General features: G+C 40.3%; 3 protein-coding genes across 5 annotated transcripts; 2 read left to right on the top strand and 1 right to left on the bottom strand.

The window, feature by feature from the left end:
- The first annotated feature begins 2,533 nt into the window (after positions 1–2,533).
- taf5 (TAF5 RNA polymerase II, TATA box binding protein (TBP)-associated factor) lies at positions 2,534–9,928 on the top strand. 2 transcript variants are annotated; one of them, XM_082535766.1, is made up of 11 exons: positions 2,534–2,986; positions 4,469–4,694; positions 4,789–5,104; positions 5,329–5,492; positions 5,647–5,782; positions 6,149–6,269; positions 6,346–6,475; positions 8,483–8,647; positions 8,794–8,971; positions 9,131–9,308; positions 9,432–9,928. In XM_082535766.1, the coding sequence occupies exons 1-11, from the start codon at positions 2,566–2,568 to the stop codon at positions 9,644–9,646; spliced, it is 2,250 nt and encodes a 749-aa protein (XP_082391892.1). In that variant the 5' UTR covers positions 2,534–2,565; the 3' UTR covers positions 9,647–9,928. The 2 variants fall into 2 exon arrangements, with proteins under 2 accessions (XP_082391892.1, XP_082391891.1); XM_082535765.1 differs by having other exon boundaries at positions 4,466–4,694.
- Positions 9,929–9,930: 2 nt separating this feature from the next.
- atp5md (ATP synthase membrane subunit k) lies at positions 9,931–12,408 on the bottom strand. The gene is made up of 4 exons (XM_082535781.1): positions 12,285–12,408; positions 10,997–11,101; positions 10,763–10,856; positions 9,931–10,049 (listed from the first exon to the last, which is right to left on the bottom strand). Exons 2-3 carry the CDS (start codon positions 11,081–11,083, stop codon positions 10,767–10,769), a joined length of 177 nt encoding a protein of 58 aa, XP_082391907.1. The 5' UTR covers positions 11,084–11,101; positions 12,285–12,408; the 3' UTR covers positions 9,931–10,049; positions 10,763–10,766.
- An 84-nt stretch (positions 12,409–12,492) lies between these two features.
- pdcd11 (programmed cell death 11) lies at positions 12,493–26,903 on the top strand. 2 transcript variants are annotated; one of them, XM_082535761.1, is made up of 36 exons: positions 12,493–12,596; positions 12,893–13,015; positions 13,682–13,825; positions 13,997–14,161; positions 14,469–14,630; positions 14,710–14,830; positions 15,008–15,183; positions 15,305–15,412; positions 15,527–15,739; positions 15,849–15,973; positions 16,059–16,119; positions 16,780–16,926; positions 17,048–17,299; positions 17,405–17,530; positions 17,613–17,807; positions 17,962–18,132; positions 18,232–18,445; positions 18,601–18,750; positions 19,071–19,183; positions 19,285–19,784; positions 19,898–19,960; positions 20,232–20,328; positions 20,512–20,601; positions 20,687–20,789; positions 21,279–21,456; positions 22,267–22,323; positions 22,416–22,538; positions 22,661–22,783; positions 23,027–23,192; positions 23,470–23,586; positions 23,692–23,835; positions 24,013–24,263; positions 25,394–25,562; positions 25,673–25,826; positions 26,123–26,288; positions 26,441–26,903. In XM_082535761.1, exons 2-36 carry the CDS (start codon positions 12,914–12,916, stop codon positions 26,610–26,612), a joined length of 5,418 nt encoding a protein of 1,805 aa, XP_082391887.1. In that variant the 5' UTR covers positions 12,493–12,596; positions 12,893–12,913; the 3' UTR covers positions 26,613–26,903. The 2 variants fall into 2 exon arrangements, with proteins under 2 accessions (XP_082391887.1, XP_082391886.1); XM_082535760.1 differs by having other exon boundaries at positions 23,689–23,835.
- The last annotated feature ends 19 nt before the right edge of the window (positions 26,904–26,922 follow it).

Here is a 26,922-nt window from a genome sequence, read left to right as displayed (position 1 = left end):
GACACGTGGAAAATAATGGAAACACAAGAAGCTTCTTTGTTTAAACTGTTTCAGATATCCTCACCAGGGTGATTTTTATGAGGTAAAAACTAGAACTAGATGTGAAAAAGCGTTAGTTGATATTTTGCACTTAAAAATTTATACTAAACTGACAACTTATGGGACATTTTTGACAACTGGTAGGCTTTGGTACGCTTATTTACTGAGACAGGGATAGTATTGCTGTGTTGTACGATAGTAGTGTTCTGAATTTCTTAAATATTACAATCTGACAAATAACGCCATTATTAAAACAACAGAAAATAAAAATAACACTGAAACTTATAAAAAATAAACTGGAAATGAGCATGAAAAATTTTTTAATGAGTAAACACAGACTGATAAACACTACTAAACCTTTTTTACTCATATTATGTTTCGCTAAATAACACAAGAGGTAGACAAAGGCAATATAAATGCATTTATTTTGCAGTAAAACTGTTGTCATAGTGAAGAAAAATTCTGTTATGCTTCATTGTGTGAGCATAAAAGTAATGTTAGGTGATATATTGTACCTATTTCAGAGACAGTTTACCATAATAGCCACTTTTAGACGAATAAACCTCAAGTAATCGTATCGGTGTCGACATCTGTAAAGAATCATGAAGCATCAAAACAGCTAGAGGAGATTTCTCTCGTTATTACTTTTTACACATCCTAATTTGATTTTCATTCAGATCACATTAATCCTAGTAGAACTATTATTCTGTCATTTCAAAAAACAAACAAACAAAAAAGGAAAAAAGCACAACCACAAACTGTAGGGATTCAATGCAAGTACAAAAGCAGATGCCGCTGTTTCCTTTATAGATACGCAGGCACTGGAAATTTAAGCCATATGGCTGCGCATGAGTAATCAGGCGCTTTGTAACTTGCTATATGAAGGAGTCACTTACAGATCAAAAACCTTCAGTCTGATGTGTTTTAAAGTGAAAATGAAAACAAAAATATGTCAGCCTACAAAGTAATGTTGTTATCTTTACACCACAGAAAGGAATGGATTTTCTCTCTAATTAGCAGCTTTACAATGGCCCTGTGCTGATGACCACACCCTGAGCTGCTGGTGTTCACATGTATGTCTCCCACTTTCACCAGCCAACCCCACCCCCATCTCTCCTCCACAAGGAGCAACATAGCCGCAGTGTTATACAACGCTTCTTGTGCCGTGAACCCTTCTTTTGTCCCAGTCTTTAAAATCGACTGTAGCCTGCGTGCTGAACCTGCTGCTGAGTTATCAAAGTCTTAATGTCGAGAATGCATTACACAGGTTTATAAGGTGGAGATCAGTTACAACCAGAGCTATACTCAATAATAGACTGCAAGTACATGTTTGTGTTCATTTTTTGTTAGAACTCAGTATTATTGTATTTACAGTACATGTATTATACTTGAGGGTGGAGTCAAATAAAAAAACAAACAAATCCAGATTTTTGCACTATTTCCAGCAGAGACACAATGAAACAAGATCAAGTTCTAATTTTTTACTGACAGGCTCCTTGAAATAAAAACAAATTAACTGCCTCAAAAGATGCACAGTCAGCTGTACATGAATGCATTGACAGACTGTTCGCTCAAGCAAGGTGTGCTGTCTTGTTCGGACAAAAATTCGGACTCAGCAGAATGCAAAGAAAACACCACTCATACTCATACACAGTTACTGTCCTTCTTGTGTTTCCTCAGTGATACAAGCTGTCACTTATTATGAAAATGCTACTTATACCTCATCTTACTGTGTCACACATTTTCTGAAGACTCATATTGTATGTCAATAAAAGAGGCAGATGGATCATAAGATAATGTAAAGGTGCAGAAGATTGATGTATCAACAAACATCTATATTAATAACAGTGTAACTGAGGAGATGACGTAGAAATTTGCAAAGTAATTTTCACTTTGTTTTCATTCACCAATGTTTTATAGATTAAAAAGAATACCAGATTGTATTCATAGCAGCAACACATTGTCCAAGGAGGTGGCTGGGACGCTGGCCAGCTGTTGTGTGGGAACAAAGTGCCACCAACTGGTAAAAAATGATATAAATTGGATTGTATAATTATTATTATTATTATTATTAAGATAGATACGTCTTTGGCAAAACAAAGTACTGATTATTTTGTCACTCTATACACATAACAATTCTCTGGTGAAACCTATGCACTTGTGAATGCAGTCTTTATGCTGGGGTACAATTAGATATTTATACTTATATTTATATTATTATAGCATTATAGCATCAAGTTATGAAGTGGGCGTTGCCACAGCAGGTAATTCCATATGTTTGATTCGGCAGACTTTTGACATCAGCTGCCCTTCCAAACGCAAACCTCAAATCAGTTTTTCATCTCGAGCTGAAATCGAACCGGCGACCTTCCGCTCCCTAATGCGTAAACCGCTACACTACACTCACTCGAAGGGCGGGACTTCTGCAACACCACGCTCACTGGTAAGAACCAATCATATGTCTTGGTCTTGTACGGTTAGTGTTTTCCGTTGATTTACGTCGCACATGCGCAATTCATTCTGAAAATGGCGGCCGTACAAGGTGGTATGAGCGACGCTGACATAGAAACGGACATTAAAACAGAACCATCAACCGATGGCTTTGGAAATAACAATGCTAACGATGGTAGAGTGCTCTCTGCGTCTCCCGGCTCCGGCTCTTCGACTGGAAGCAACAAACAAACAGCCGCGGTTACCCCGGAGGACCAGCAGACATTGCTGGCAGTCCTGCAATTCCTCAAAAAGAACAAACTCATCGAGTCCGTCGAGATTTTGCGTCGTGAGGCGGGATTACCGGAAAATTCACTGGACCCGAAGGCAACTGAATCGGCCGGGGCAGGATCGGGAGGTGCTGCCGGTATTGTGGACTTAGAAGGCGGGGATGTGAGCTCTCTTCTCAGCCGAGTTACCGGATCATCCTCCGCCGGAGCCCAGGCGCCAACGAAAGGTACAGTACAGTTAGCTGCCGCTTTTATGTATGAAACACTTAACAAACATCTCCTGATCAACCACGAGTCTGACACAACAGCCTAATGTAGTGGTATCAGTTAGGGATAATGCTCAGAGCGCTAAGAGTTAAGCACTTCTTTACTACAGGGTGTGTTAACTTCGAGTACTAACATATTCGAAGTTTATATAGCTTTAAGTTTTACGGCAGGGTTACTTCGTGTTCATTCAGTGAAGCGATTGCAGTGATAATGTGTTTTTAATGTGATGATACCAGTAATAATATGCCGTGTATGATGTGAAAGTCTAATTGCAAATAGAAAGTGAAACAGCTAAATATATTGTTATTAACTGATCATACCCTTTAAAATTAAAAAAAAAAAAAGGAGGCAAACTTCAGTTTATATGCGGTGGAAAGAAACCCAGGGTCAGATACAAACTCTGCAGTTTTTTTTTAAAGAAAAAGAAGGTTTAGCTTTACCAAGCATCAAAGTGTATCAATCAGACTTTTGATATATTGGTGATGGGAGGGATACACTGCAAAATCGAAAAGTTTGGAAACGGAATTTTTATGGTGGTTCGCATCAAACTCGAGATTTATACCTGGCATGCATGATAGAAAGTTCAAGCACTGGGCAAATAAAGGCATCGCAGCAATATGCACAATGTTTAAGGGGGAAAAATATGTTGGGTTTTGAAAGACTGAAGGAAAAATTAGAATTAGGTGAAGATGAACAATTTTGATACCTAAGATAAGTAAGGTATTATTGTGAGGAGGAGGATAAAACTGATCAAATAAAATGAGATTATTGAGGTATTTCAGAAGAAAACGCAGAGAAATCTCTGCTTTGTACAGAGATTTAAGGTCATGCAGAAAGACGTCCTTTCTGTATATTAAAGACAAATAGGATAAAAGAAAAGAAGGAACAAATTTAAGAAGGAACTTTAATTTTTAAAACACAGTGCATGGCCACTAACTCCAGGATACAGAGAGAATTTAACATGATCTGTTTTGTTGTTGTTGTTTTCTTAAGCTTCAAAAACTTGGAGGAATGCTGCATGCTGGAGACTGTGTGGACAAATTGATGTAGAATTGTGCACATGTATTTTGGTCGTGCCAAAAAATAAAGGGGTTGTGGAATAAAATGTGCAAAGCTTTAGGATATGGAATGCAAAAATCATGCAAGACATTCTATTTGGGCGACTAGTCAGATGACACAGGACAAAAGGAGGATGGATATTTTTAAATGTTTTTAATATTATCAGTCAGTTAAAAAGCAATCACCAGTATAAAGTGGGATCATTGACCTCGGAGCATTGGTGGTGCATTGTTGGTAAAAAATAAGTCTTAAAAAAGGCAAAGTTGTATTTACTTTGTAGTTACATTGACAGTTTAGGTAATCTTAAAAAGGATTTTTCCCACGTGGATACAACCAACACACTACTAATACAACCCATCTCATTGGGACTTTTTCATCAGCAGTTGCAGAGGACCAGCCAGATGTCCGTGTGGTACTGTCAGCTTACAGCCAGCAGGGAGATCCAACTCTTTATGAGGTCTACTACAGTGACCTCAAAAAGTTCATAGAAACAGTATTGGACTGTCACAGAGCTGAACTGTCCCAGGTCTTCTACCCACTTTTTGTCCACATGTATCTGGAGCTGGTGTACAACAACCATGAAAGTGAGGCTAAGGCCTTCTTTGAAAAGTGAGTCTAATTGTACATTATTCCAAATATCAACCACACTCCATTTTCCGTGCACCTTAATAACTTTATTTCTTTATGTTCACCTCCCTCTCAGGTTCAGTGGGGACCAGGAGTGCTACTATGAAGAGGACTTGCGTGTTTTATCTGGCTTGACAAAGAAGGAGCACATGAGAGGCAACGAGACTTTGTTGGACTTCCGCACCAGCAAGTTTGTCCTGCGTATCTCCCGCGACTCCTATCAGTTGCTGAAGAGACACTTGCAGGAGCGTCAGAACAACCAGATCTGGAATATTATCCAAGAGCACCTCTACATTGATATCTTTGATGGCATGCCACGCAGCAAGAGCCAGATAGATGCAATGTCTGGCAGCTTGGCAGGAGAGGCCAAGCGTGAAGCCAATAAAACTAAGGTTGGATTTTTACGCCACACATTTGGACGTTTGACAACTTGAATTTTGAACCCATGACCCTATACTGAGGGCATCCAGTAGCTTTTTAAAATTAAGATAGCCTCACATGTATCTGCCACCAGTTTGAGCAATTACTTCTGTCTTCTTTTCATGTTTCTTTACACTTATATACCAAAACCTTTGAAATGACATGTCCTTGTTCCTTTGTCACTCACCATGTGAAGGTTTACTATGGATTGCTGAAGGAACCAGAAATTGAGCTGCCCCTTGATGATGAGGATGAGGAGGCAGAGAATGAGGAGGGTAAACCCAAGAAGAAGAAGCCAAAAAAGGACAGCATGGGCTCCAAGAGCAAAAAGCAGGATCCAAATGCTCCTTCACAGAATAGGTAGGGATTGTTTACACAGTACTGTGCTGTGTGTTTGTTGCAGAGGCTGTTGTAGAGGCTAATCTAATCTTCTTGGTCAGATATATTTTGAATGTCAAAGTCATGCTTTTTGAATCAACACAGAAAGAGGTCTGATAAAATGTGTCTTATTTAGGATACCCCTGCCAGAACTCAAAGACTCAGACAAGCTGGACAAGATCATGTACATGAAGGAGGCCACGAAAAGGATTCGTCTAGGATCAGATAACCTCCCCTCTGTCTGCTTCTACACTTTTCTCAATGCATACCAGGTAAAGCTTTATGATGCATTTAATTTGTTTGCCAGAGGAGCAGCAGTTCTCCAAAATGATGGTTAGTCAATACCTATTTTTTTGGCCATAGTTTCAGTTGACTTATGTTTTCCTATAGAGGGGACAAATAAAAATGGGGAAAAAATAATTTTATCCCACACCTGGAGACTTGTTCATGAGTGATGAATTTAAAAAACAAAAAAACCTCATTATGTTTCCGGTGTAGGGAAATATGTAGGATTGCGTTCTGATTGTGGGTGTTTGGATATGATATCGGTCGTAGTTTCAGAATTGTCATACCTCTAATGATTGTGCATTGAAGCAGTGAAAACTATGACATAAATTAATTGTATTTATTTTCTTAAGGGTCTGACTGCAGTGGACTTCACTGATGACTCCAGCCTGATCGCAGGAGGCTTTGCTGACTCCACAGTACGAGTGTGGAGTGTCACACCGAAAAAGCTCCGCAAAGTCAAGTCTGCAGCAGGTACACTATTTTATACTGACAACATCTTTACTTTTCTAAAACATTGCCCTTGAATTTTTTCCTATTTTCTTTCAAGACTTGAACTTGATTGACAAAGAGTCAGACGATGTGCTGGAAAGGATCATGGATGAGAAGACGGCCAGCGAATCAAAGATAATGTATGGACACAGTGGACCAGTGTATGGCATCAGCTTCAGCCCGGACAGGTAGAGCCACTCGTCCACCTGACGATAATGGAGATTACATGTTTTTTGTTAAATCCTTTAAAAATTACACTATTTATTAGGGTGCAACGATACACAAAATTCACGGTTCGGTTATATACTTTGGTGTCACGGTTCGATATTTTTTCGATACAAAAAAAATGTTCATGCCTTTTTAATTTGTCATTTATTAAATTTTCACGGCACATTCCGCACCACATCTCTGTGCGTTCATCATTTGTTTGAAGCCAGCTCACCTCCTGCAACTAGTTTTTCGAGAATACGTGCTTCTTTTGTGGTTCGGACTCCTGACATTTCTTTGGAGGTGGAGGAACATCACAGTAATTGCTTAAAGGAGCTTCTTCGACATCTTTAAGAGTTCTAAACAAATGTCTGTCCTCCTGAAAATCTTATGTACGCAAACACGCGTTGCAACTTCTTATCTTGTGCGCGTTTTTTATTTTGACAGCGAATGGGCACCTGCAGACCACTTATGTGCAGCCCTGGTTATATAGCTCGTCATATTGCAGCCACAGAAATTATTTTGTCCATGAAACCATAAAGCTGCACTTTCTTTTTGCCTTATAGTCTGATTTGTCATAACTTCTCCGTTTTGTGGTAAGCTTTTCTTTGGCTGTCACTTCTTCACCCTGACCTGTCTTATTTGGCTCAGCAGAACTGAAATGCTTTTACACACGCACTCACATAACGCTCAGCGATTCTCTGCGCGATCAACCTCTCACATGTTTAAGCTGCGGGAGATTTCACTTGTCATGTTTGCATAGTAAGCTAACGATTGATAAGACGATGTCAGAGGAATTGGTGCGCAAATTATCATCACTCACCAATCAGTGCTGTCGCTCTCTATACACAGTTCGCGCGATTGCAAAGTGAAAGCAAAAAACAAGCGCAAATTCAAACGCGATTTCAATATGTCACATATTGACAGTGGCTCACCGATGCCAATGACATAATTACCCAGCTACATTTCTGAAAGAATGCAAAAGCATTGACATATATTTTTCCTTCCTACGATAGCCCGACGGGCAGGGAAGAGATAGATTTTGGTAGCCCGACTGGAAAAATCGCTAGCCCCAGGATGTCGGGCTAGCGATTTTGCGAGCCCTGTATCTGATTGAGGAATCACTCATCTTTGGAAAAGAGAGTTTATTACAGAGAAATGGCTCTTTCCAAAATAAAAGCTATACTATCTTCTGGGCTATATTCTCAGCAGCATATTAAACATATCAGGTCCCCATAAGGAGGATCATGTGCTAACAGCTGTCTAAATGACTCGGGTAAAGTTTGTAGCATGCGTGCTTGTTGTTTTTGTCTGCTTCCACTTGTCTTTGCACTAGGATGATGTCGGCGTAAATGTGCAGTCATATTCGTTGTGTTCCCACTAGTGCTGTCAGTGTTAATCTCGTTGAAATGACGTTAACGCCACAACACGGCAAATCTCCGTTAACGAGCTACCGCCGATCGCCCCGTGCATGGGGCTGGACGGCCAGCACGTTAACGAGCTAACTGCGCTAACACACTAGCTCCCACCCATGTAATTGAGCATTGCGTGGCACATCCAACATACTGTTTTACTTTAGTCCATGACGCGCTTACCTTCAGGGTCATACGTCACATGAAAACCAAAATAGTTCCAAACGCCAGATCTGAATGAGGGTGGAGGAGGTTAAATTTGCCATGTTGCAAGGAGAGCTTAGCTTTCGTCTCGCTAGCTTGCCCTGCGCTCAGTGAATCTGCGTTCGACTACTCCGCCTAGGCTGCACTGTCGAGCGCAGATCCACTGAGCGCTCAACACAGACAGCATCGTCAGAAGGAAAGTTGATCAAATAAATTAAAAATGTTGTATTGTTCGATACATATGCGTACTGAACCGAAAGCACTGTATCGAACGGTTCAATATCGATACGAATATCGTTGCACCCCTACTATTTATTTATTTATACAACAGATCAAGCTGTATATGTCATGAAAATGTTTCTCTCTTTTCAGAAACTACTTGTTGTCCAGTTCAGAAGATGGTACAGTAAGGTTATGGAGTCTCCTAACGTTTACTTGTTTGGTGGCCTACAAAGGGCACAACTACCCAGTGTGGGACACGCAGTTTTCCCCCTATGGCTACTATTTTGTGTCTGGAGGACATGACAGGGTAGCCCGGTAAGAAACTTCAGACCTTGTTTTGTAATTATTTGATAGCATATTGGAACATCATGTTGTTGTTGATCCACATTGGCTCCTTCTACAGGTGCTTTTCATTGGTCCACCTTCTGCTCTTTTTTTTTTTTTTTCTTCTTTCTTAACAGACTCTGGGCGACAGATCACTACCAGCCTCTGCGGATATTTTCTGGTCACCTGGCTGACATCACTTGCACTCGTTTTCACCCAAACTCCAATTATGTTGCCACAGGATCATCTGACCGTACCATCCGTGTGTGGGATGTCCTAAGTGGAAACTGTGTGCGCATCTTCACTGGTCATAAGGTTAGAGTTCAACAGACATCATTTAGAAAATGTCATTTTAGTCACATTATATTGAAATGTGCATAATTATTCATGTAATGATGTATAGTGCAGCACAGCTAGAAATAGTAAATGCTGTTTAAACATCTGTGAATCTAATATTTTAATGTCATCTTCCAGGGTCCCATCCATTCACTCGCTTTTTCCCCCAATGGGAAGTTTTTGGCATCAGGGGCCACTGATGGCAGAGTCCTCCTGTGGGACATTGGCCATGGATTGATGGTGGGAGAGCTCAAGGGCCACACAGATACCATCTATTCCCTCAGGTTCAGCAGGGATGGTGAAATCCTTGCTTCCGGTGAGTGTTGCAAGTTTCTTTATACTTTTCCATCAAGCGATTAACCTCAAACAAAAATGATATGACATGGTCACGGCTCAAAAATGCACTATAGCCAGAGTGACAAAGTGTAATGTTTTCCAGGTTCTATGGACAACACGGTTCGCCTGTGGGATGTAATGAAAGCATTCGATGACTTGGAAACAGATGACTTCACGGCAGCTACGGGACACATCCATTTACAAGATAACTCCCAGGAGCTTCTGCTAGGCACCTACACGACTAAATCAACACCTGTTATACACCTTCACTTCACCCGGAGGAACCTGCTTCTGGCTGCTGGAGCCTTCAATCCTTGAGACTATTTCCCTCTGAGAACATAATCAATGGAAGCTAGAAATTATGCAAAACTCTGACTGCCAGAAGTAACTGAGGAAGGTTATGGCACAGTGAAAATAACTATTTATCAGTTTACATTTGGCTAGCATAACAAATTAGGTTAGCCAACTATGAGAGCCAAACAGAGGACTGTATGTTTAAGTCGTTGTGTTGAGTACAGCCTTACTGAATACATGGCTGACATTTCTGTATTATAGTCTTTTATACTGGTGCACACTGTAAATAAAGAAAAGTGTTTTCTATGTTTTGGGCATAGATGTTTTTATTGTTAACATTGGAAAACCAAACACTCAAATTTCATTACAAGCATGTCCAGCTGCTCTTTCCATTCCAAGCTGTTTGAAATGATGGGCAAATGGAAGCCTGTAAGGACAAAAGAGAGTCAATCAATTCAACTGAATAACTACAACATGGTGCCAAAGAACACTTTCACATGTGGCAGAGTAAACGACCTGCTTTGCCATGCAAGCCACAGTTGCTTCCCCAATACTTTTCAAAACGAGCAAGATATGAGTTTCTATTCGTTAGCAATTTATCGTTTTTATGCACAGCAAAAAACATTGTTTGCATACCACAGACAAAATACACATTTAGTGCAAATATGCAAGTGTAGTAATAGATAAGCAGAATAAGCATGGGTGATAAATATGGATCATAACTCTTCTTTCAGCTGCTCCCTTCAGGAGTCACCACAGTGGATTATCAGCCTCCATCTCTCCCCACCCTAGCATCCTCTGTCACACCAACCCCCTGCATATCCTCCTTCACTACAGCTCCATATTACCATATAAATATGGGTCATAAATTCTACCATTAAGAGCAGAATAAAATTCTGTGTAATAAAATATAATTCAAGCTAACAATCAGAATTTCATCAATGTTTTGGTTTAGCAGGGAGTAGTGAAGAGTTACTATCGCAGTTTGAAAATCAGATATATTTAAAAGAAATAAATCACCTAATGACAACAGTAACGTTCTGCTAAAATTTGACTTGACCATAGTACTTGGAAAGCTGGTGGCTGGTTGCTTGCCTACAGACTGTTAACACTGAAAAGCAGAAAGACTAACATACTTACATAATCACTTTTCTGTGACAGCAGGCTTTTTCTTAGGCTTCAATTTGAAGAAAAGGGCGATGGCTGCAAGGCTAGCATATGTGGCCAAAACACACTAAAAAAAAAAAAAAAGGGGGGGGGGGGTATATAAATGCTGTGAGCAATGCAGTATGACAAAGTATGACAGCAGCAGGGACATAGAGCTTCTTGCTTTTAAACAATTATACAATTAAGCAGTTTATATACACAACTCACATTCCTCCTTCCTGTGATTGTGTATGAATTGAAGTACTTGGCAATTCCAGTGAACTGGTGCTGGGTTCCAGCGTCATGTCCTGCCATGATGGATATCAGATGGTCCTACACAAGAAAAATGGCAAATAAATAATTAGTATACTATATGATAAGCAGATATATTGACTGTACAGAAAAATAACGTCTTCCAGATGCTCCCTTTAGGGGTTGCCACTGTGCATCACCTGCCTCCGTCTCACCCTATCCCTAACATCCTCGACTGTCACACCAAACCTCTGCATAGCCTCCTTCGCTACATTTGTGAATCTTCTCTGTGATCTTCCTCTTATCCTCCTGTCTGGCAGCTCCAGCATCTTATTCTCAATTTAACCACCCTCTTCTCTACACTCAAACCATCCTATCCTCCCCTCTTGAACTTTGTATTCAAAGCGTTCAACCTGAGCTGTCCCTCAGATATATAATAATTTCTAATTCTGTCCATCCTGGTTACGCCCAATGGAAATTTTAACATCTTTAACACTCCCACTTCCAGGTTGCCCACCTGTCTTTCTGTTAACGCAACCATCTCACTACCATCGTCTAAAACTCCATTTTCACTCTTGCTGAAAGAACAAGTTCTCCCAAATGATTATTACACTTTGTAAGTAAATCATGTCTCTATTTAATGGTAGTGATTTGGTTGGGAGCTATTGATCAGAGAAGGCATGACACGACATATTATCATTTTCTGTAAATGTAGAGAGAGGTGAATTCAGAAATCATCAAGGTCCTAACAGAGACTATAGCTAAAATAAATTAATTCCTAGTACTGGGTAGACTTTATGGGTGTTATTTGAGAAGGGGGAGCTCGAGCACGTTTGCAACTACTACTCTGATGCACAACAAAAAACCTATCGGTAAATTAGCTACTTAAAATTAGTACCAGCATAGTTACATAAGAGAAGTTACAGCCTTTATAGTTGCTAGCCCAACATGGTACGTCATTAAAATATGACCGACGTGAAGGACATGTCTTCGCATGAACACCTAAAATGCCAGGTTTTGCTTCTGGTTAAACAACGCTGCAATTCAAATGCATTAATACAAGACATTTTAGCGAGTAATGCACACTCTGTAGTCAGTTAACGTTAGCTTGCTAGGTTAGCTTGCTAGGTAGTTTATTAGTTTCAGATCCATGGCTTAAGCAGTACAACATCACAGATGCATTGTAAAGACAACTTGACTCTACTTATAACTGCTCAAAGCAAAGTAAGTGGTCCAACTTCTTTCTCAAGGTCTTGAGGCTTACCTTAAACACTCGAGCACAGTACAACCAGAATGAGACAGGTGCCCTTCAGCAGAGGCCGCAATGCTAAACTCGCTAGGAAGTCCCGCCCATGGTCAGCGATCTAGGACTGCGCCATTATTTGTTAAAAATACTGTCACTCAAATTTAAGGCCGAGAGCGTTCACTGAATAGCTAAAGTCGGTGCCAATTATTCGTTCTTCGCGGTCATTGGACAAAATTTGAAACGCCCACCGGAGTTTTTCTTCCGGGCTAAGGTCATGGCGTGTTGCTGAACAGCATGTGAGTTTGGATAGCCACAAACCGGAGATTTAATGTAAGAAACCTTTCATGATTCTGATTGTATATTTAAATGTACGTTTACAGCAATACATCATATATTTAAATCTTCAGTCCAGTGGAGGTTTTTTGCTAGTATTTGTTCGTTTTATACCCGGTATTATTTAGCTCGTAATGTCGTGCATTTGGAGTGATTAGATCGACGAATACAGATGGACTTTTATCACTAAATAAAATAATCTGGCTCTCGCAGTCTCAGTGATTTGAAACTTGTGCACATGTGAACTAATAACAATTAGATGTCTTTTATAATGGCGACATTATTTTTCTTAGACGTCTTAAAGAACTTCATAGATGGCATCGGCGGTGGAGGACTTCCCTCGAGGAGGGACAGCAAAGAAGTCTACTGGGAGTAAAACAGTGGTTCATCGAACAGAAGCGGACAATCTGTTTCAGGTAGATTTTAACTTCCATCTGTTTTTGTCTGTCTTACTGAGTGTAAAAAGAATTGATCTGGGTTCAGAGTGCAGACAAAAGTGATCAAAATTAATAACCACAGGTATGTTTTTCACAAGAAATCCTTTTTAGTTATTCAGTTTCAACTCGGAGTTCCTTTTTTGTAATGTGACAATAGCATGTACAAATGAAAATTAAATTGGAATTTATCTTTTGTTGACCCGAATGTGTTGCTGCCTACATCTTGTGGAGAGGCATTGCCAGATGTACAGTGAAGCCGTCCATATCACTAACCCAGCCCTTCTGCTACTCTGCATCTGGAATCACTTCTGCACAGAAGTACTTCTCAACTCAAAGTTGGCTCTGTTTTGGCTCAGAAACTCTGTGGCTTCCACTGCAAATCAAATTATAAATGAAACAGACATCAGTGAGGCAGAATTGATTGTTACTGCCCCTGATGCATCTAGCACAGGACAGACCTGGCAAAGAGATCTGCTCTTTGCCACACCCGAGCTCCTTAGCTATGAGGTTAGGCCAATATTGTTTAAAAAAAAAAAAAATCCCTTGATGTCACCTGGTCTTAAATAGGCTATTGTATACTACAACACTAGAGTGTATTATTAAAACATATTTCACATTTGGCAATAATTTGCTTTTCTCTTGCAGTCTAATGAGCAAGCTGAAACCAAGAAAAGAAAGGCAGGAGCCAAAGATGACAGCAAAAAGCTCAAGAAGCAAAAGGCAGAGGAAAAGAAAGTTGGCCTGACACTTAACGCTCCAGTCAAATGTGTGGAAATTCTGCATGTTAAGGTAATCAATCTCCCAATAACCTCTACAGTACATATACAGTATTTGAATGGGTTTTTTACGTTTCATTTCTTCTGTGTTTTCTGCATCTAAAAAAAATAACACTCTTAAGCAATTTTTTAAGCTCTTGCAGGATGCTCGTCTCAGTAACGGCTTGTGTGTGTTTTTTCCCAGGATGTGAAGGAGGGCATGCTGATGCTAGGCTGTGTGAAAGAGGTGACAGACTTTGAGGTGACCGTCAGCCTGCCTAGTGGCCTGCAAGGCTTTCTCAGCATCAAGAACATCTGCGATTCATACACCAAGCTGCTGAGTGAGCAGCTGGACTCAGCTGACACAGAGGTTGGCCTATATAGTAATGAACAGAATGTTGTAGGAGATTTGAATTGTCTTGGTGTTGAGGACATTTCTGCTTGTGAGTGTGCAACAGTGTAATTCAGTCCACAATATTCATAAAATCTTTTAAAAAATCAAGACAACATTTCTATATTTGTATATTCTATAACACCGTCTTCGCTCACATACTCAAAATGTGTTAGCTGACCCTCATACATAGTAACTCTGTATTAACTGTGTTTTAATTGTTGTGCAGCGTTTTGTGACTTTTAGGTCTGTAAAAGTGCCATATTAATTACTTTATACTTTGTAGGAAATCTGCTCTTTGCCACACCTTTTCTACCCCGGCATGGTGCTCAGGTGTGTGGTTGCCAAGTTGGATGTAACGAAGAGAGGCTCGCTTAGCATCCAGCTGTCAATCAATCCAAAACTGGTCAACAAAAGTCTGACCCCGAGTGGACTGAAAACTGGCATGGTGAGCTGTTAGTGAGAGTAACTGTTTAAAAACATCCATCAAACCTGCATTTACAGAAATTGTTGTATCTTTTGTGTAGGTCTTGAGTGCGTGTGTGGAGAGCGTGGAGGATTACGGCTACATCATTGACATTGGTGTCAGTGGAACCAAGGCCTTTCTGTCTAAGGAATCCCTGAAATTCAAACACAACAATGCTCAAGGTATGGAAAATAACTTGTTGCTCATTTTGGGAAACAGTTGTTTTGTTTTTCATGCATGATTTGGTTGTGTTTCATTAGGACATTGCAGATGTTTTCAGTTTTTATAAAACAAATGTAATCAGTTGTTTTTTTTTTAAAAGGATCTCTCAAGCATTTGTGGTTTCTCCACATGTACAGAGCTGAAAGTGGGTCAGTATTTGACTTCCCAAGTAGAAGAGGTGAAGAATGATGGTCGCGTGGTCCAGCTTTCTGCTAACCTGACTACGATTGCTCAGACTTGTGCTGAACCCAAGCAGGGCTGGAACCTCACAACACTTCTTCCTGGCCTTCTGGTCAAAGCTGCCATCAAGGAGGTAAAGACAGTGTTTTTATGTTATCCGCTATATGTGTTCTGCTACTAAAACAACATGAAACAATCACCAGTGAAATATAACCTCTGAACTGCATGTAAAAGCCAGTATGTTGGTATTGCAGGTGACCAAACACGGCCTGATCCTGGACTTCCTGTCCTCGTTTAATGGCCAGGTGGATTTTCTCCACATGGAGCCAGAACGGGCTTCCAGCTACACTAAGGGACTTCAGGTAAAGTAGACCTGGCATGTTTAACACAGCGCTTATGATAAATGGGTGTTTAGAAATTTTGATGCCATGTGATAATTTGAGAGTACAAACCTCTTTTTGCATCCATCCATTCAGGTGAATGCGCGCGTGCTGTACATCGAGCCACAGACTCGTCTGGTGGGAATGAGCCTGCGCAGCCACCTTATTCATCTTGAGACTGGGATTGAGCCCGTTCCTGCAGGTAGGGAACGGATTGGAGAGGTGGTGAAGGAGTGCAAGATGACCGCTATGCACCACCTGTCTGGAGGAGTGTTGGAACTTCCGGACAAAACGTTGGCCTTTGTACATGTAAGTCAGCGTGATGCTTTGGACAAACTTTAACTTTTATAAATCTTGTATTTATATATTTTTTCTTCATAAGATGAGATTGAGATCATTTTGTTGTCTGCGTTGACAGCGGAACCACCTGAAGGAGTCTAATGAGCAAACTAATGAAAACAGAGTGTTTGCCCAGCCTGAGCACATCTGCAGGATCCTGGACTTCAGCCCCATGGAGCAAATTCATTTTGCTACTTTACGCAGGTATGTTACACTTCATTTGAGTGTCCACAGTAAATGTAGGCTTCACTGTTCTGATCTTTGCATGCCTCTCTTCTTTTGATTTTAGGAGTGTGATTGGGAAGCCTTTTTACAGATACCATGATGTTCAGGCCGGTCAGGTTGTGGAGGTAGGAACAGAGAATCATCTTTTGTTGGAAACTTGGCTTACATGTAACTTTTGATTATGAAAGTTTGAGTCAATGAAGTCTTTCAATGCATTAAGAGGATAACATCGACTTTATTAGGCAAAAAGCAAACTCATGGTCTGTTACTTATTGGGACAAATTTTAGTTTGTTTTTGGAGAAAACTTAAATTAACACTCACTCAAATGAACTCATTAAGTAACGTATTAAGTCTTACACAATAAGTTTGTTTCTATACAGAAGCAAATGGTACAAATATCACTTGTTTCTATTTCTTGACCACACCTGCGGTGTTGCTGTGAGGTTACTTTGGAACTTGTCTTTGCAAGAAAGCAACTAAGTGTATTTCCCAAAATATCCCTTTTAAAAAAATCCGTCTACTCAGTTTAATTTTTTATTGCGTCAAACCAGAAATGGAAATTCTCCTTGGCAGATATGTTAAAAATATCTTTGACTTAGGAACTCCAGTTTAATAATTTAAAATAGTGATGCTGAATGGAGAGATGACGCACATTAGTTAGAATTGCTGTAAATGAGCCTGAAACGGAAGGTTTAAACTGTGCACAGTTAAATCCTCACCTCTCTTTATTGTTCCCTGTTGTCTGTGTTACATTCTTTTCTCTCAATGTTTCTCTTTCTCCAAGGGGACAGTGTCAGTCCTGCTGAGTCATGGGATGGTGGTGCATCTGTCTGACCACATTAAAGGTTTGGTGCCTCGAACCCATCTGTCTGACATTGTCCTGCAGAATCCGGAGAAAAAGTACATGGAGGGCATGAAGGTCAAATGTCGGGTAAGTGCACTTCTGCCCTAACAAACAACTATAAAACTTCTGATGTGAAGTTTCAGCTGTGAGCGCTGATTTGCTGTTTATTGTTCCACTGAATATTTGTGTCTGCACACTTTGTCTTCAGGTGCTGTCAGTAGATGCAGAGAATAAGAAGCTGTACCTGACCAGAAAAAAGACTCTGGTTGAAAGCTCCTTGCCGTTGTTCCTGAGCTATAATGACACTCGTCCTGGTCGTGTGTCCCACGGCTATATCGTGAGCGTAAAAAACTTTGGCTGCATTGTCCGTTTTTACAATGGGGTTAAGGGTCTGGTGCCGCTCAGTGAGCTGAGCTCTGAGCCCATCGTTCGTCCCGAGGACATCTTCTACGTTGGGCAGGTAAGGTGATCGAATGTCATGTACACTGAGATTCCTGTATGGTCTTGATTTGTGTTGTTTCTGTGATGTATCTCACAAGTTTGCTGGTCTCGATTGATAATCCAGGTGGTAAAGGCTAAAGTTCTTCAGTGTGATCCTGAAAAGGGAAAGATGGTGCTTTCATTTAAGGCAGTGGTCAAAAAAGAAAATGAGGAGACTGAAAAACCTGAGTTTGACTGTGAAGTGGGGAAGGTAAGAAGTCGTCTCTGTGGCGTGTTCAATTGAAAATATAATCTTTTGTCTTATTTTTATTAATTTGTCTTATTTATTGTAGAGGCTGGATGCAAAGGTGCTGAAAAAGTCACTCAACGGTTTGGAAGTGGCCATCCTCCCGGATGAGATCCATGCTGTACTGCCTATGAGCCACCTGTCTGATCACATGTCCAACTGCCCTCTGCTGTGGGAGAGCCTGCAGGAAGGAGATATCATCTCAAAACTCATCTGTCCAAGCAAGAACAAGCAGAATATTGTATCCTTTTTTTCAGTAGCCTGCAGATATTTTGCAGATCTGACCACCCGATGACCTTTACTCAGCTTTGATTGATTCACTATGTCCTCTTGGGAAATTCATACATCATCTATTTTGAAAAATGTGTGTTTCCTTAGCTGCTTCTCATTTAAAGACTCTCACCAAGAAACCAACAGTGAGATGGTCACTGGAGGAAGGAGTGGTTGCCAAAGATTTCTCTGAGATCACTGTTGGACTTCAGCTGGTTGGCTGGATCAAAAATATCATGCCCTATGGTGTCTTTGTGGAGTTTCCATACGGCCTTTGTGGACTTGCACCCAAATCAGTAAGTAAAGAACTTTTAATTTGTAAACTGAAAGGCTCATACTTGTATAACAGTTATATATTTTCCTGGTTAAATTTTCAAATGTTTCTGCTTTTCCAGGCCATGACTGACAAGTTCATCAGAGATACGATGAACACCTTCCAGGTTGGCCAGACGGTCATTGCTAAAGTGACAAACCTCGATGAGGAGAAGCGGCGATTCCTGGTCACACTGAAGATTTCAGAGGTCATATCACCACAGGGGGATGCCCAGACAAGACTCATTAATGGTCTTCAGGAGAGAAGAGCAGTCACTGAAATGTTGGTTATGAAAGGTATGTGTGAAGTCAATTAGATATAAATAGTTGCCTTTTGCTAAGTGTGTCAATAAACGCTGGGAGCTATAGACCCACGAAAGGCCAAATAAGATTTGAGTTGCAGAATTCCAGACATTTAGTGAGACTTAAGTTCCTGTTTTTGTTTTTTCTAGATAACAGTGAACTTCAGCAGCAGCTGGCTGCTCTGTCTGTTGGACAGAAACTGAAGCTGACTGTGGATACTGTGAATGACACCGGTGCCACGTTTAAGTCTGATGCCTTGATTGGTGCTACCATTCTGGCCAATAAGCACCACATGATGGGTATGTACTGAACAGGAAAAAACTAAATATTTCTCATATTATTATTATTATTTTTTTTTGCTTTGCTTTGGTCAGTGAAGCTTTAATTTTGAAGAAAATATTAAATTGGTTGGAACTTGTGGATCAAAAGCACAAGGTCAAATAGACGGGTGAGCTATTTAGTGTGTATGTTGTTTTCACAATATTCAAAACAATATTATATTATATCTAATAACAGATGAAGTATGAAGTTTACCGATTCATAACATCAGGAGGTTACAGAGAAGGTATTTTGTATGAAAGATGAGCTCATATGTAACCAAAAACTGTATTTTTTGCAGGTGTTAAACTGACCAACGGACAGAAAGTCGGTGCAGTTGTCCTTCATGTTGACATGCTTTCTGCTTGTGTCCATGTCTCTATCCTTTCCAAGGTGATGGGGAAGAAGAAATCTGTGAGTGTTTATATATATATATATTTTTTATTTTTTTTAAAATTAGATCTATAAAAATATAAATCCACCATTTGATTGTAATGTTTTTAATTTTTTTATAGCTGGCTGAAGGGTTGAAATACACAGCAATGGTGCAGCACATAGACAAAGACTTTGCCGTCATCTCATTGGGTGACACGGCACAGCTGACTGTGATCCAGACTTGCAGCCACCTGAATGAGATATTCCTGTCTGAGTCAGAGAAGCTGAAGGCGGGCATGACTTTGTCAGCTGAAGTTATTGAACCCAGCTGTCAAGAGCTGCAAGGGCTCCCTTTGGTGTCGTGGGAGCGCAGTATGCCAGAGCGAAAGCGCACAGCTTCAGAAAACCAGACTGGCCGCAAGGGCCACTGCTTTGGTGAAATCCTGCAGGGCACGGTGCGGACAGTAAAACCTTCCTGCATCCAGGTTACCTTAGAGGATGGAAGCTCAGGTAGCGTGCATGTGTCTGAAGTGGTGGAGCCTGCAGAAGTGCGCCTGGGATCTTTCCCCACGTCATCAGTGAAAGTGGGCAGCGTGGTCACCGCCAGGGTTATCGGAGGACGAGAGGCTTCCAGTCACAGGTAATGATGGCTGTTGTGCCTCATTTTACCTGTTGGAGTAGACATATGATATGTATTCACTTTCTTTGTGTTATGTAGTAATGTAGATGTAATCGCAACCGTTTCTGTTTCAGATTCTTGCCATTCTCCCATCCAAAGTTCACATACACCATTTCCGAGCTTACGCTGATACCCAGGTAAATGTACAACACAAATAAACTTGCATTCTGGTTTTTATATTGCGTCACCTGAGCCTGATCATTATTTAATCCTAAAATATCCAAACAACCATCATTCACACATTAACATCTCCAGCCTTTTCTGTTACTAAAATATTGCACATGTGTTTAAAATGAGTAAAATTTGTTGCACTATAATTTTCATTGGGAATTTCACCCTCCCCAAACTCTTGCATATTTTGTGCTTTTTCTGTTTTTCATCTTTTTGGTCTTTTTTCCCTCTCTGTAGAAAACTGAATGAGAGTGTCCATTTCAAACCAGTTACAGCAAAAGAAAAACTGAGCAGCTATACAACTGGGGAGGAAATTACATGCTTTGTATCAAAGGTAAGCTTTGAAGATCGAGATGGCTGGCTTTATATTATTTTACAAGTTTTGCCCCAAACTTGAAGTGATTGTACATTTAAAAAATCCAAAAACAATTTCAAAGGAAAAAGAAAGCCAAAAAGCAAGCTTGGAATTTATGTCCTCTTTCTTTTTTCTTCAATGTCTTCATGTTTCTCTCGCCAGTTTAACTCAGACAGAAAGTCTTTGGAAGTCACAACTGATCCCAGTGTTTCTGGAACGGTTGAACTGCTGGCAATGACCACTGATCCTAAAGTAAGTTTGTGTCTTTGCAAATGTATAGGAAGAGCAAATGTTATTTGTAAAAGGTCAATCGTCTTACACTTTGTGCTTATTTGAGGATATCGGCCACCCCGAGAAACTGTACAAGCTGGGCCAAGCAGTCCGTGCCAGAGTGGTAGAAGCGAGCTTCCCTCCTCATCGCTTTGTGCTGTCACTCACAGGTAAGAGCTACATGAGGACGATATAGCCTCAACATATAGATTAAGATGTTTCTAGGAAATGTGCAATAATGACATTTATAATGATAAAGAAAAAATGTTATTTTATTTAAAAAAATATCTGCAAACCAAAATAAGGGCATTTTGCATCCTCCTGTTCCATTAAGCTGCTATCAGACTACTGAAGTTACAGTTTGAATCTATTGCCACAAGGTGGCAGCAGCAGCAACATTATAGTAGTAGTGACACAGCATAAGTTCAATATAAGCACTAAAGTAGCCTAGCTAGGTGTTTTAGTGAAAGTGTAACATAACAGGTTAACATTTTAGTTAGCAGTAACTGAAGTAACTTAACTTCATTGTTGATTTAGCTCCATTTTTAGCTACTAAAGTTTTTGTGTTATGTTATTGTTGTTGGATCTTCTAGTTTTGAAATCTGTATCACATAAAATCGGGTTAATTTAATTTCTGGATTCCTTTTTTTTTTCTCCAGGTGTCCATAAACTGGAGAAAGGCAGCATTACTTTGGGGATAGTAACAAATATTCAGCCACAAACTGGCCTGCTGGTCAAACTTCCCTTTGGGGGCATGGGGACTGTTGCTGTCACAGACCTTGCTGATGCCTACAGGCCAAACCCACTGGCTGTTTACAACAAGGATCAGTTTCTCAGGTCAGTGTGGATGATCTCTGTTATAGACCGTGTGCAGAAAAGAATAGTTTTAAGCTAATCTGCACTAGCTTCTGTTATCCAGTGCAAACTTTACTTTTGCATTTATTTCATTGTTTTTCTAAATTACCAGTAAGCAAATTAAGAGTTAAAACTTTTTGAGTGTAACAACGTTAAACTATATTTATTTAGTGGCTACTGAAACACTACAGCTCCCATCAGCTTGCATGATAAAACAATGCAAGTGTTGCAGCAGCAGTAGATTTAACTGTAACCTGTTTTCTTCTCTTATAAAAACCGATTTTTCATCATAGCTGTGATGTCTGCTGCAGTGTTCAGTTCTCTCTGTCCAGCTGTTACAGTAATGTGACACTCGTTGGCCCACATCTGTGGAGCAAAAATCTGAAAAGCTAAAGTTAGATCTAAAAAAAAATTATTTTTTTTTAGAACTTTTCTTTTGGAGCAGCACCTGGAAGTTCTGTTTTCCCTTCAGCTTTTTTTTTAATTCAATATGTCAACCCACACTTTACCTTGTGGATTTCTCTTTTTTATTAGCTGTAATATTGCTGTGCCAGCTTAAATAGAAAAGACCTTTTTCAGTGGTTTAGTCAATACAAGTACATTTGTTATTTGAAGTGGAGTCAAAATTCAGTCTGCAGAATTCAGTTATGTGTCACTGACATGAAAATATTAAAATATCATCACAACTTTAATCTCAAGACTTTCTGATTAAACATGTTTAGTGACTGTGAAGTAAATATTGATTATTTTTTATATTTATATTATATTTATATTTTTAAAATATTTTTTCAGGTGTTACCTTCTCGATAATGAAAATGACAAGTGGCAGTTGTCTCTGCGACCATCAAGGTATGAGAAGGCATCGTTGTAAAAGTTTGATTTGTGATGATTTTTGTTAATAAAGCAATAAAAATGTATCGTGTTATAATGTGTTCCTCCAGGCTGAACCCAGACAAGGCCAAGCCAGAAAAAGACCCAGAAGTGTTGTCTGTAAACAAACTGAAGGCAGGTCAGATCATCAGAGGCTATGTGAAGTCTGTTGGAGAGCAGGGAGTCTTCATCAGGTAACTAAGAGATCCATTCACAGCAAACTAATGATTGTTTTTAGAAACATTTCAACATTTATTCTAACATTTCTGCTCTTACTTGTTATATCTTCTTACTGTTCTATATAATTGTCTTTCAGGTTGTCAAGAAGCATCATTGGAAGAGCTGAGCTCCAGCAAACCACCAAATACTTTGTTAAAAATCACAAAATCGTCTCTGAGCACCTGCCTCCCAACGCCCTGCTCACCACCAAAATTCTCAGGTAAAGTCAGCTCAGAGTTCAGAAATCACTCTTCAGAATTTATGCTTTGTTACCAATTTTCTACACCGATCCAGCTTAGAATTATATCTTAACTGCCATTAATGTAGCATTTAAAAATAAAAGGGAAAAAGTTCATTATCATACCAAGTTTCAGAAGTTCTCTGGGACGGCTTTAGGTAGGGACTATTTTCAGACTCCAAACTGCCATCCTACCATTTTAGTTTTTGCTATTCTTGTCTTCAGTATTGACAAGGAGGAGGAGTTTATCAACCTCTCGCTTCTCCCTGAGGACACCGGGAAGCCAGACGTCCTTCCAGAATCGCTCGGTCTGCCGCTGCGTCTCGTCAGAGAGGAGAAGAAGAAACAAGATAAGAAGAGCAAGAAACGCCCAGCATCTGAGAGCGAAGAGGTGAAAAGACACATTCAGTTTCTTTTTTACTTTCACATGTAAATTTATTTCATTTCCTTGTGTTTTTTATTACATTGTTAACTCTTTCATTTTATGCTCTGATATTTTTGAATCATCACTTTGCATTTTTGACAAAAACAAGGCCATTGTTTTTTCATCTTCCATTTATCATCTTTGGGTCTGACAATAATAAATCCTGCACTGATCTTTGCCTAGGTGACTTTATATATGTATTGAATTGTGGTTTACGTGGGTCTTAATGGTTCTTCATTGGCAGATCTCAAAGAAAAAGAAGAAGGAATCAAAGAAGGCAAGAACTGATGATAATGATAGTGGAGTAGAGGTGTACTTCAGAGAAGAGGAGGATAAGGAAGATGAAGGAAAACCTGCAAAAGTAAGCAACTGCTTATAAACCTTTACAGTCTTGTAAATCTCCATAGATTGGGTGATTTGAATACACTTAACCAGAATCTTATGAATACGTTCTCTCCCTCAGCAGGTTACATCCAGTGCATCGTGTCCATCTAGACTGCAGGTGACAGCAGGTTTCTCCTGGGATGTGGGTCTTAGCTCCCTGAAGCCTGCCTCTGCAGCGCAGGAGGAGGACTCGAGTGATGGAGAAGACCAAGAGGGAAGCACTAAGGTGAAAAAAGAAAAAGATGTACATTCTTAGTTAGTGGAGAAACAGAACTTTCAGCACATCAGTTTACCCCTTAAAAGACCTCATTCATAATTTATCCATTCTCAACCTTTCTCGGCTCTATCCCATCTCCTTTTCCTTCCTGTGTTTTACCTTAAATGTGCTCTTTCCGCCTCCCAGCCCCAGAAGAAGTCTCGTCATGAGCAAGAGCAGGAGAAAAAGGAAGCAGAGAAGGCTTTGATACAGAGAGAGGCTGAGCTGATGGATCCAAACCTGCGGCCCCAGGATGCAGCTGCCTTCGAGCGTCTGCTCCTAGCATCACCCAACAGCTCGCTGCTGTGGCTCCAGTTCATGGCTCATCATCTGCAGGCTACACAGATCGAGCAGGCCCGCACTGTCGCTGAAAGAGCCCTGAAAACGATCTCCTTCAGGTAATGGTAGACTTGTAGATGAATACACGCACTTAGCAACTTTATTAGTTACACGTGGCACACAGTACTGCTGGCTTAAGTCTGTATGATAGAGATTCAGCAAGGTGCTGGAAACATTGCGGTACTGACATCATAGTGTTACACAGGTGCTGCTTATTTATAAGAAGTTCTTTTATTGTGGTGCAGTTCTTTTATTCCACCTCATCCCAAAGGCTTTCTGTTGGATTTAGAAGCAGTTTGAGTTTTGAGTCAGTTCATGCTAATGCTTTCTCTGATAAAGGAGATATTTGACGACCTCCCCTGATGAGTTTTGACACCTTAGTATATAACAGTAAACATGTGGTTTGGCACGCTTTAGAACAGTTTAAGGTTTTTTTCCCAAGGGGCATGTGTATAGGCAGAGACCATCTCACTAACATCTGATGCACACCCAGTCATTTTGTTCAATAAGCAGGCCTGAAATATGGCAGGAATTCCTCAGTTCAAAAAAGAGCTTCAAAAACTTTACTCCTAGCAAGGTTCAAGGAAGTCAAGGAGATGTGTGGAAGTAGGGAGGCAGAATCAGGAACAAGTGAAGGTTTTGTTAAAGCTTTAGCTATCTTTTTGACTTTAACCCCTGCTGCCACCACCTAAACAGAGAGGAACTAGTCACAAAAACAAGTTAAACAGAAGTTATCAAGCACACTCATATGCACGAGGATGAAGTGGCAACAAAGACATGCTGTCAGAACAATGGCTCTGTTGCACAGGGGCTTTCCTCTCTCTGGTCGCAAGTCCTCTCTTTACTCACTGCTTTGTGTTAGGCATTTAATAATGTGCTTTCTAAAATAGTCAAACCAGCCTTTCTCACATGAATGCCTTTCTGCATTCAGATCACCTTTTTTCTGCACTTTGATGTTCACTTTTAACTGCAGCAGCTTTTGAACTATATTTACACGCCCAAATGCTGCAAGTCTGTTCTAAAAATGGTTGACTAAATAATCGTAGTTTAGTCAACCAGTCAGCTACAGCAATGAGTAGTTGAATTTGTTTAACTGATAAAGCGATCTCTGCATCCAGTTGCAAGAAAGTTTGTGCACAATTTAACTAAAGATGGTTAGATGTGTAAAATTGTGCCTGTTGTGGTTCAGGGAGGAGCAGGAGAAGCTGAATGTGTGGGTGGCCCTGCTGAACCTGGAGAACATGTATGGCACAGAGGAGAGTCTCAAGAAGGTGTTTGAGCGGGCAGTGCAGTTCTGTGAGCCCATGCCTGTATACCAGAAGCTGTCTGAGATCTACGCCAAGTCCAACAAAATCAAGGTACTTTCTCAGAAAATACCAAAATATTTAGGTATGCATATTTAAATAAGCATCTGATATATGCACGATCTGTGTGTTGTTGACTCATTGTGGGGGTTTTTTGTACCCAGGAGGCAGAGGGCCTGTATAAGACGATGGTGAAGCGCTTCCGTCAGAATAAGGAAGTATGGTTTAGCTATGGGACCTTCCTGCTTCAGCAGGGTCAGAGTGATGCTGCCAGTAATCTCCTGCAGAGGGCGTTGAAGAGTCTCCCTCCAAAAGAAAGTAAGAGGGCCTGTTTAAACATCTTGTCATACTAAAGTGATCATAGCGTCTGTATGTACAATACCTCCTATGTACATTTAATGTATGCTGTCCACCAATAACTTAGCGCTCATGGTTTTTGCAGTTATTCTTAAATATTAGGGTGGCTGTTTATACAGTTGCATCCCACCACCCAACACCACCACTAGCACTGAAACTGATGCAATATTTTTAACAATTCCCATTCTTTTCACCTGTCAAAGCTGTGTTTTTCTACAGGACGTAACCTTTTCTGTGTTCTCATCCTCTTCTCTCAGGTGTGGATGTGATCGCCAAGTTCGCTCAGCTGGAGTTTCGTTACGGTGATGTAGAGAGAGGTCGCAACATGTTTGACAAAGTCCTGAGCACATACCCAAAACGTACCGACCTGTGGTCTGTTTTCATCGACCTCATGGTCAAACATGGATCGCAGAAGGAAATCAGGTGAACAGAAACTTTCTTTTCATCGTCATGGTTACCATACGTTATTCCATATGCTATAGCGTCTGTGTTCCTAAACAGTTACACACTCATAAGAACTGACATGTGAGATGGATAAGTGTGTAATATTGTATTACAACTTCTGCCTCTTTCAGAGCGCTCTTTGATCGAGTGATCCACCTGAGTGTTTCTGTGAAGAAGATCAAGTTCTTCTTCAAGCGTTACCTGGAATATGAGAAGACACATGGCACCCCTCAGAGCATCCAAGCAGTAAAAGAAAAGGCCATTGAGTTTGTGGAGGCTAAAGGCACAGAGGGTACCAAGTAAAGTCCAGATATATGCAGGCAAACACCTTATAAATGCAGGTGGACACACGTGACTTGCTGTGTATTTGTATCCTCAGATGAGGAGGAGCATTTTCCTCAAAATGACCAATATTTTAGCTTGTAATTAAGTTTTTTGTAATAGTTGTGGACTCTTGAGTGTTGAACTTGTATGCTACAATACTGTGGGTCTATAAAACAACAGTTTTGTATGATAATGAGTAAATCATGTCATGATGATTGCTGACTGTTTGAACAGATTTATAAAAGCTTCAATAAAACCTTTGTCAGTTGACTCGTTGACCTTTCAATAA

This window comes from Aulonocara stuartgranti, assembly GCF_965226115.1.
Source record: "Aulonocara stuartgranti genome assembly, chromosome: 6".
In the NCBI taxonomy this organism is placed as follows: domain Eukaryota; kingdom Metazoa; phylum Chordata; class Actinopteri; order Cichliformes; family Cichlidae; genus Aulonocara; species Aulonocara stuartgranti.
Note: the sequence above shows the minus strand (reverse complement) of the source record. Positions and strands in the feature narration are given on the sequence as shown.

Coding starts and splice junctions, on each gene's coding strand:
- atp5md (XM_082535781.1), bottom strand. CDS start 11,083: ATGGCAGGACATGACGCTGGAACCCAGCACCAGTTCACTGGAATTGCC. Junction 10,857..10,996: donor CAATCACAGGAAGGAGGAAT/GTGAGTTGTGTA, acceptor TTTTTTTTTTAG/TGTGTTTTGGCCACATATGC.
- taf5 (XM_082535765.1), top strand. CDS start 2,566: ATGGCGGCCGTACAAGGTGGTATGAGCGACGCTGACATAGAAACGGAC. Junction 2,987..4,465: donor AGCCCAGGCGCCAACGAAAG/GTACAGTACAGT, acceptor CTTTTTCATCAG/CAGTTGCAGAGGACCAGCCA. Junction 6,270..6,345: donor CAAAGTCAAGTCTGCAGCAG/GTACACTATTTT, acceptor TTTTCTTTCAAG/ACTTGAACTTGATTGACAAA.
- pdcd11 (XM_082535760.1), top strand. CDS start 12,914: ATGGCATCGGCGGTGGAGGACTTCCCTCGAGGAGGGACAGCAAAGAAG. Junction 13,016..13,681: donor AAGCGGACAATCTGTTTCAG/GTAGATTTTAAC, acceptor TTTCTCTTGCAG/TCTAATGAGCAAGCTGAAAC. Junction 18,133..18,231: donor GTGGACTTGCACCCAAATCA/GTAAGTAAAGAA, acceptor CTGCTTTTCCAG/GCCATGACTGACAAGTTCAT.